The sequence below is a fragment of the Malus domestica genome, chromosome 16 (genome assembly GCF_042453785.1).
Source record: "Malus domestica chromosome 16, GDT2T_hap1".
Lineage (NCBI taxonomy): Eukaryota > Viridiplantae > Streptophyta > Magnoliopsida > Rosales > Rosaceae > Malus > Malus domestica.
In genome coordinates, this window is record NC_091676.1 from 15194356 (window position 1) to 15204234 (window position 9879).

At 38.3% G+C, this 9879-nt stretch overlaps 2 protein-coding genes across 2 annotated transcripts; one reads left to right on the top strand and one right to left on the bottom strand.

Moving 5' to 3' along the window:
- The first annotated feature begins 3084 nt into the window (after positions 1-3084).
- On the top strand, positions 3085-5423 carry LOC103416810 (uncharacterized GPI-anchored protein At3g06035-like). Its single transcript, XM_008355029.3, has 2 exons — positions 3085-3433; positions 4643-5423. The coding sequence occupies exons 1-2, from the start codon at positions 3349-3351 to the stop codon at positions 5170-5172; spliced, it is 615 nt and encodes a 204-aa protein (XP_008353251.3). The 5' UTR covers positions 3085-3348; the 3' UTR covers positions 5173-5423.
- A 1108-nt stretch (positions 5424-6531) lies between these two features.
- On the bottom strand, positions 6532-9603 carry LOC103403859 (peroxisomal adenine nucleotide carrier 1-like). Its single transcript, XM_008342711.4, has 5 exons — positions 9155-9603; positions 7849-8080; positions 7520-7666; positions 7249-7409; positions 6532-7105 (listed from the first exon to the last, which is right to left on the bottom strand). The coding sequence occupies exons 1-5, from the start codon at positions 9295-9297 to the stop codon at positions 6817-6819; spliced, it is 972 nt and encodes a 323-aa protein (XP_008340933.3). The 5' UTR covers positions 9298-9603; the 3' UTR covers positions 6532-6816.
- Between the last annotated feature and the right edge of the window lie 276 nt (positions 9604-9879).

Consider the following 9879-nt stretch of genomic DNA (forward strand, 5'->3'; position numbering starts at 1 on the left):
CAAAGTTCAAGTCAAAAGACGGTCGGATGGGCAAGACATTCTCAGAAATGATGAAGGAGAAATGAGGTGCAATAAATCTCTAAAGTAAGGCACCACTTTCCATACGCAATATCAGCTCATCGGGTACCATAGATAAATTTTGCTAAACATCTCTGAGAAAGTTTAGACACATAAATTTTGAAGGTCCAGCTACCCTACTATTACCCACAAGGGTAAAGGAACAGCACCACTGCTTGATAACTAGAAAGTCCTTATGTGTGTTAACCTCCGTGCTCCGTGGTAAGGCAGACTGGTAAAAATGCACAACCTTTACTCATATTCGAGAAAACACTCCCAACAAGATTGCTTGCTCAAAAATCGAAGAGGCACCGCTCTCCGAATCTCGAGAGACAGACTTCCAACAGGATTACTTGCTAAAAAATCGAAGAGGCACCGCCCTCTGAATCTCGAGAGCCAGACTCCCAACAGGATTACTTGCTCAAAAATCGAAGAGGCACATCTCTCCGAATCTCAATAGCCAGACTCCCAATAGGATTACTTTCTCAAAAATCGAAGAGACACTGCTTACCGAATCCTAAGAGTTAGACTCCCAGCAGGATTGCTTTCTCAAAAATCAAAGAGGCACCGTTCTCTGAATCTCGAGAGCCAAATCCCCGACAGGATTGCTTGTTCGAAAATCGAAGAGGCACCGCTCTTCGAACTTCGAGAGCCAGATTTCCTTGGATAAAGCTTGTCTACAATCTTCACACGCAACATCAGCTTTCCAGATACCACAGACCACTTTTTCAAAGTGCTCTGACAAAGTTAAAACACGTGAAGCTTGCAACTCCCACTACATTGTTGTGACCAAGAAGGGTAAAGGAATAACACTACTACTTGTTGTTAGGGAGACTCCTATATATGTCGACCTCCATCCTCCACAGCCAGGCAGACCTGCAAATAAAAAAAAATGCTCAACTTTTATTCACATCCGAGAGGGCACTCTCAGCAGAGTCTCTCGAAATACTCAGCTTCTTTTCCCCTCGATAATACCTTTGCAAACAAGCCACATCAGAGTAAGAATATCTCATATCATCAGGGTTAAAAGCAAGAGTATCCCATATCATGCTTTTTCCCTGTCTTTTCCTTTGGCCTTGTTTTTACCTGCAAGACAAGGAGAAAAAGAGCAATCAGTCAGCACTTCAAATCAAGTTTCCAGTCAGGAACTGACTGCCTAGAACCCCTTGCCTGACTACTTACCTGGCATTGCTCTCGAGTACTCATCTTCAACATCTTATGCTTTCAGAGAAGATACCACATCTGCATGAGGAACAGATAGGGCAAGTGAGAAAGATACAAGGAAGCATGTGGAGACAAGCATAACAGAACACGTGCCGATACATCCACTACTTTGTCAACATCAAAAGTATCTCATATCATCAGGGTCGAACGTACTCTAGATTTGATGGACTTGTTTTGACCCTCAAATTCTTGAGTCGGCCTATACTCTAGAGGAAACTAGAAAACCCTCCAGCCCAATTCAAGAATAAGCCTGTGGAAAGTTACTTTTTCAAAAGCAAAAGTATCTCATATCATCTCTTCTCCATTTGCTTCTCCTTATCCTTGTTGCTGTTTACGACACAAGGAGAAGGAGAACAATCAACCGGAAGCCGAAGTCGAACCTCCAATCCAGGTTACTTGCTTGGAAGTTTGATTACTTACCTTGTCTGTTACCTCATTCAGCAAATCTCCTAGCTCGGCAACTTGGGGGACTCCTACTATAGGGTTTGTATCGCACTTGACCAAGCTCGAAACTACAAGTAAGCTTCAAGTGAAATTGATACATTACCTTGTGCATCTTCATCAGTTAAAGATACCATCCCTGGATGAAGGAAAAGTACTTCCAGAGAAGATACCACATCTACCTATGAGACAGATAAGGCAAGTGAAGACGATACCACACTTCGGTACTTAGAAGTTTCATGATTACTCAGCGGCTTGGATATTGCAAGTCCCCAACCGAGGAGTTTCCCTCACTCAGGAACTTAGAGGAGCACTGTTTGTACCATACTTGACCAATCCCGAAACTACTGAGCACCAGTCAACGTTATACCGTCAAGGACTCAGAAGAGTTTCCCTCCAACCAGCCAATCATAGCGCGACACGTGTCAACATCAGAAGTCAATCACAACACAACACGACACGTGTCAATGTCATAACAAAGCTAGAAACTTTTTTATATAAATAGAGATCATTCTCTCACAATATTTCCTAATATCATTTGTACTAAATCATTCACTAGTACTCACTAAAGGAGAGCTTGAACCTATGTACTTGTGTAAACCCTTCACAATTAATGAGAACTTCTCTACTCCGTGGACGTAGCCAATCTAGGTGAACCACGTATATCTTGTGTTTGCTTCCATGTCCCTATCCATTTACATACTTATCCACACTAGTGAACACAATCAATCTAGTGAAGGTCACAAACTTAACACTTTCTGTTGTACCAAAGTCCTCACTGATTTTGTGCATCAACAAAACTATTTTGGAAAGAAAATATATTAAATCGTCGATAATTATTGCTAAATTATAGCATTATTGTGAAAATAAATTGAATCTAACCAACTTTTTTTGTTTTACAATTATCTCTAACAGATGAGAGTGTAATCAAAAGACTAGATTATAGGAAATTTGTTACAATATAATGTGTATATAGCACCAAAATTATGATAAAAACAAATTTAAGCAAATCACTAAAAGGTATAAATGTTTGATTTAGAAAATTCAAAACTGAGACGCCTATATTAAAAGATCCATAAATTAAAATGTGTTGGAATATTATCTGATGAAAAAAACATCAAAAACAGAAATCATTTTGCTTTAGTTTTCACTTTCCATTCATCTTGTGATATTTTTCAACTACAAAAAAAAATAACCAAAACAAAAACCTCAAGTTCAAATGGTTTACTTTTGCGGTAATGATGAGAGCGTTATTATTTAAGTGTTAATTAACGTGCTTATTTATAAATATAGTATAAAAAATGGTCTAACATTACTTCAAATTTTGATCCCAAATAATAATAATAGAGAGACCAAACTTTTAATTTGCAATCTTGATTTAAAATTTTGATCTTCCACCCGATTCCATAACACAGTCTGTTTAGACCGCGACGGCTCACCCGAAAAACGTCGTCGTCACGACCAGTTAGGAGCCACAAGTTCGTCAAATAAAGTAATGTTTGCTTCCAGTTTTAGCTTCTACTTAAAGCAACAGAAAGAAAAGCAAACTCCCACAGACTATACATCTCTCCACCGCCACCGTCATTAATCTGACCTCGCAAGAATCCGCCACAAGTTCCGCCGACAATGGCGTCTCCGCTGCGTCTCCTCCTTCTCCCACTATTACTTTCCTGCATTGTTTTGTTGAGCCACCAGGTCAAATGCGATGGAGGTAAAGTTTTATGCTTTTGCTCAACAGCTTTAATTAACTTCCAAATCTTGAGGCTTTATGACAATGGTGGAGTTTCTGTATTCTGTTTCTATATTTTACATTTACGATTTTATTTCTAATTTGGGTTTGTTTAATTTATCAAAATTATTATTATTTAAAAAAAAATAAACCCCCATTTCAGATGAGATCTGATTAGAGGATATTGAACTGGGTTTAATTAATTTGGATTGAAAAAATAACAGCATAGAATGTTTATTTTCTTACTGGATCTTGAGGGTTTAGTTTTTTGCAAATGGGTAGGTAATTGTATGCTTGTAGAATGTGCATTTTTGCTTGAAATGTATGAGAAAACTACAATATTACACTCTGCATCTCCCTGGATGAATCAATGATCTGTATTTACTAGGAACAGATCCCAAAGACTTGTGTTATTGTATGAGACTCATTCTTTTCTTGAGTTTCATTCCCTTTCGGAAACATCCGATAAAATTGGAACGATACAATATAGGCATAGCTGGGGAATATCCGATAAAATTGGAACGATACAGAATAGGCATAGTTGCATTTCAAAAAATAGACATAGTTTGGGAACATCTGATAGAATTGGAATGATACAAAATAGGCATAGTTGGGGCGGACTTGTAGTTCCTTAGTTGTATATACAATCAAGGGTTGTCAATATTAGTTACAAAGTTGCATTGTTCATTAAACATGGCTGTGCTATGCTGTTTCTAAATTTAGTTCCATAAACTGAGGAAAGCTAGGAATACATTCTTGGGACTAAGGCTAGTTTGGGAAGTGCTGTTAAATGACTGAAACCGCTTTTAGAGAAAATGTTTTTGGATTCCAAAAGCACTTCAAGCGCCTTTCCAGGATTAACCTTCATTTTTACTAAGGATTTATTCCAGAAACATTTTCTCTAAACGCGCTATCTGTCATTTAAAAGTACTTCCCAAACGAGCCCTAATTCTATACAAGACTGTATCGAGAAGATAAAGTGGAATAGACCAACCGCAGAACAACTACATTGATTGCCTAACCCTAAAGCATATTCAGGCTAAAACTTAAAGAAGAGCTCTGGTTTGACAACCGAAAGTTAACTCTCAAATTTATGTTGATATGCTGCCACATGATTGTCTAGTGGAAGTATATATCTCCCTTTTGACTTGTACATATTGACAATCAAATTTTGGTCTATCTTTTTTGCAGTAGATGAAGAAGATAGTCTTCTTCAAGGCATCAACACCTATAGGACTGCCACCTTGAACCTAATGGCCCTTACAAAGAATGCCAACGCAGAGTGCCTTGCTGATGAGATAGCTGAGCAATTCAAAAATCAACCCTGTACAAACACCACAGGCTCCAACACAGTACCAGGCACTGAACCTAATTTCCCCGACTACCCAAAACTTTTAGCCAAATGCCATTTGAATGTCTCTAACACAAGAGATGGGGTCATAATGCCTGCTTGCGTTCCCAGCCTCGTTCCTAGTCTGGTCCTTACCAACTTCACAAAGTCTCAGTACTCGGATAAACTTAACGACACCAAGTTTACTGGAATTGGAATTGGCTCTGAAGATAACTGGATTGTTGTTGTTCTGACCACCAGCACACCAGAAGGAAGCTTTGTGACTGCACAAAGTTCACCAGATGCACAAGATTCCACCGGTTCTGCTTCCAAGATCAGTTTGGTTCCCTACTTGCTATTTCTACTAATGGGTTTTATCTTTCATTTGTAAACCAAGCGGATCTCCGTACACTTCATATTTCCTTGGCTATTGCTGCATTTACGGAGAAAACTCAATCGAAGGATGCTGCTATAAGACAAGTTTTCTGCATTTTCGACATAGGAGATACATGAATTTCCAATGAGAGCCGCTTTGTTGGTGGAAATATTACTTCCATATACTTGTGTCCTGTAACTAATACTGGATTGTTGAACATGTGCATCATCGATTCATCGTTGTTATTGAGCTTTCAATTTTCCCAAGTTTTGTGATCGAAGGAAACATGAACAATCGTTCGTTTTACCTATTTTCTGGATATTTTTTGACAATCTAAGTGAACAGGAATACAGGATGACTAAAAAGCCAAAATATACATCAAAGTAAAAAACATCCTCTCTAATCCATAGTTTCCTTGCTGATATGAAACTAAACTTTTCCAGCTTCAACCAACATTATTGAATTTGAATCCGATATGTAAAACTCCAATGGCGTGTTTACCAAACGGGAATGAGGTAAGTGGAATCGGAATTGCATTCCTTCAAATGCATTCATGTGTTTACTTGTATATAGGGAATGAAAACAAAGGTGGGGTCCACCCGAAATGAGGAATTTAATTCCGGATTTGCCCGGAATCCGATTACCAAGATATAGGTGGTAATTGAATTCCAGAAGAAAAGGTGCATCAGTAATCAAACTTTTCTTTCTAAAGTGCCCTTGTACTTCTTTTTATATCCCAAAACACTCCTGCAGCTTCAACACTCTTCTCTCTCAGTGGACTCCCTGCAACTTCTTCTCCGATTTCTCTTCGTTTCGCGACTTGAGACTGGAGCTTTCAAGGTCCATCTTCCTCCTTGCCTTTAGTCAGCTGTTGTTTATCCCAAACCTGATTCATGTCCCTATTTTTGTATATTCTCATTTCGACTCTTCGATCCGCCGACTCTATGGTTAAAAACTCATTCACTGCCTCAATTGGGAAACTCAAAATTGGGGTAAAAAATAAAAATTAAGGTTGGGACATGGAGGGAGGGAGCATGAAGGGTTCTTCGCAAACGTGGGGTGGGTTGGCAGCAGAGAAAGATATTTTAGAAAAGAGTAGGTCGGCAGTACTTTGGTAGCAGAGAATGATGGGGAAATTTTAGAAATGGGAAGGTCGGGAAGGACGGGGAAGAGAGGGAGAGACAGAGGGTCACAAAAAAAATTGGAAAAATTAAAGAATGAGAAGAAAGAGTTTCTGGGAAATTGAAGTTGCAGAGTTTCTAGTTGGTTTTGGAATTGTGAATGAGAAGAACAAATACTAAAAAAATAAAAATAATGAAAGATAAAAGTTTTAAAATAATTAGCATAGAAAATAGATTAGTTAAACTAGGGGTATTTTAGTAATCACATCAGTTTTCATTCTGATTCAAGTGAAATAGTAAACAGTTTATATGGATCAATGTCATTCTTACTCCGATTCCAGACAGTTTTAGTAAACAACTTCAACACTAATCTTATTCTGATTCCACCTCATTCCAATTCCTCCTCAATTCAATTCCTTCTCAATTCAATTCTTCGATTACAGATTAGTAAACGTGCCACAAATGTGAACAAATCCAATGATACACGTTTAATACAAGGACTCGCTTCATGCACTCGATTCTCATTGTCATCGCTGATTCAAGCGCTCTTTAATCTGCTCTTGTTCACAAACAAATACCTCCTTAGAGCAAGCAATAGGACCCATGTTGTCTTTGTGATCTTTTCCTTTATCATCAAAAGCAATGCCGAGCTCAGCACAGTTTTCAGTATCTGCGCCTGTAATCCTTTGAAGAAACCCAACGGTCCCTCTCGTTTCCAAATGGCATAAAATGCACCTGAAACTGTCTTTTGGGACTTTTGAGATTCGCTTTGAGCTCCGTTGCTGCCCTCTTCATCTTCTTCTGCAGCTTGAATCATGACCTTGCACCTGTCGTAGTACATGAAAGCCATATATGAAGGGAGGTATGACATGTATCAATTCCAAAACCCTGCTTTTCTGGCTTCCTGTAAAGACTACAAATAAACTATATACATGTTGCATAGAGAAGATTGGTAGAATTGAATATCCACCTGATGGCTGGGTATGTCAAGCAGGACGCAATACACTTTGAGACGGCACCCAATATGAAAGCAGAAAAGGCAGAAAGGGCTTCTGGAGATGACTCTGTACCTGTTCTTTTTCTCAGCTGCCCCCTCAGAAGTCTTTGTTTCAGCTGATCAAATACTGTGTACTGTACAAAAAGCAGCTCAAAGATTCAAATTAAGTTTCATTTTAGCATCTTCAATCAATTATAATAGCCTGTATATGGTATATCGTACACTAGAGCGTAAACTTAAGTACCTGGATAGATGGGTTAGATGTCAAAAGAAGAGATATGCCGAGACCATCAAATGCCTCAATCCAAGTTCCCTCCGAAAGCATCTTCCAGAGTCCTTTGGATTTTCCAAACTCACTTGTCTGCATCTTTGAGGATGCAGTATCCAAGGGCTGCAAGCAAAACCCAGAAACTTGAACATCTTATGGTAAGGACTAAAATTAGTAACTAAAAAATAAAACTGAGTTCTTTGCTCGGTGATAGCATACGATTTTGAACTCGTCTATTGACTCTAATTGGCCCAGGACTAACATGCACATCTTTAGTAAAGGGACATACTGTTTTTGTAACTCACCTGTGTTACTATGACTGTACAAGCCCCGGCAGCAGCTGCAACAATCAAGTTTGCTCTTGTTCCCATGTTTTTATTTCCACTTTTCTCCAAGTATAACCTCTTAAAAAAACTGTATCCATAGAAGTAGATGAACTGTGAAATAAAGGACTGAAAGTTCTTTGTCCCAAGGCCCTGGTATAAAGAAAGCACCTGACGGGTAGAAATTGCTTCCCATAAAACATCAGAAATGTTCCTGCAAATGCCAAAAAAAAAAAAAAAAAATTCAGATGAAAGTTGCACAAGAAAAGTTTTTTTGGACATATCTTGTTAGATTTAAAACAAGACTTGATCTTTCCATGGTTAACCTAAGGAAATTTGAAATTTTGAAGCATTGGAAAAACTTCCTACAGTGAATGAAATTTCCTTCTTTCTTTCCTAACCTTCTAAGCTAAAACAAGTTCAAAATGAAAAGGGAGACAGATATACACAACATATTGTCAGGTCAGGTGCAGCTTATACACCAAATAACACTCTGCTAAATAACATACAAAAACAACAACAACAAAGTCTTTTCCCACTAAGTGGGGTCGGCTATACTCTGCTAAATAACATATGAGACAAAAATCACTTCTTCGGTGATAAAGCTGGTTTAAAAAAAAAAAGTACACATTAAATCACCACTCGCTAGCTTTTGTTACCCTACGGTTAGTTCATGGAATTATCTCATTGCTTTTCTTACGGGGGTACCTCCATGATAATATGGAAAACACTAAAAAGATCACATTTTGGAGGCATAATCATATATAAAATATTGTTTAAGGCATAATACACAACTGCAGGCTCATCATTGAATAATCTTTTCAGATATCGGACACGCAAAGAGTAATTAAATACAACTCTAGTTCGACTTTCATCTCAAGTTAGCACGACTGACAATTTATTTGGCACAAATGTTGAACTTAATCTGTATTCCAATTCAAGCAAATGACTAAGCCAAAAGCTTAAAACTTTGAACATGGCAGCCTATAAGATAAACTGCAATTGCATTCCCAGCAAAATTTGCAATATGGGTAACAATAAAGCTCAAATCGTACAAACAATTCTATACCTTAGGACCCAAAAGGTACAATTCTAATAAACAAGTGAGCCAAAAGCCAAAAGCTAAAAGCTAAAAGCTTTGAGCATGTTATCATACAACATAAACTGCAATTACGTTCCCATTAAAATTTAGAATATGGGTAACAACAAAGCGCAAAGCATACAAACAATTAGACCCAAATTAATAAAAACAAAAACCCAGAAAATAAAAGAGACTGAAAAAAACAACCTGTATTTCTGCTGATGCTGAGCTCGGACTTCAGCTTGGTACTTGGTCTTGCAGGTGTCGAGAGGGTACAAGATGGTGGTGCTGACCAGAGCTCCAATGGCGCCTGAAGTTGCCTCTGCAACTGATTCCAGATCAAATCCCATCTTCTTCTCTTTGGGGAATTGGAATCCTGGGCTGAGAAAAGAATTGGGATTTTAGGGGAATGGAAAAGGAAGGCAATTCATGGGGAGCTGGGGTGGGCAGGTCCGTAAATATGGAGGTCTGGTGTGGTTTTGTGCGGGTGTAGGGCAGTTAGTGAGGAACTGAAAGTGATGCAGTGAGCGGTGAGAGGCCAATTGGGATGGGTTGGTCATACAGTTTCTCAATCTTCTCGGGAAACGGAAACGTGAACAGTCTTCTATCTTTCGAGACTTGAACGATGAATTCTCTTCGATCTGTTTATTGGATATAAATAATTTTTAAATTATTTTATCTTTCGTGAACAGTCTTCTATCTTTCGTGCGTTTATAAATTATTTTAAATATTTTTATTTAAAATTAAATATAAATAATATAAAATGAAAACTGATCGCATGATATACGATGAATGAACACGATTTGAAAATCCCCTTAATCCTCACAAACAGGATCTGGAGAGGATCATTGTAGAGCCAAAAATAATCACAAGGCAACACGTGGATTTTTGGACAAAAATACCCTTGAGGTACAACGGGATTCCTACACGCG

Coding starts and splice junctions, on each gene's coding strand:
- LOC103416810 (XM_008355029.3), top strand. CDS start 3,349: ATGGCGTCTCCGCTGCGTCTCCTCCTTCTCCCACTATTACTTTCCTGC. Junction 3,434..4,642: donor CCAGGTCAAATGCGATGGAG/GTAAAGTTTTAT, acceptor TCTTTTTTGCAG/TAGATGAAGAAGATAGTCTT.
- LOC103403859 (XM_008342711.4), bottom strand. CDS start 9,297: ATGGGATTTGATCTGGAATCAGTTGCAGAGGCAACTTCAGGCGCCATT. Junction 7,410..7,519: donor CATCTAACCCATCTATCCAG/GTACTTAAGTTT, acceptor CTTTTTGTACAG/TACACAGTATTTGATCAGCT. Junction 7,106..7,248: donor TTGACATACCCAGCCATCAG/GTGGATATTCAA, acceptor GTACTACGACAG/GTGCAAGGTCATGATTCAAG.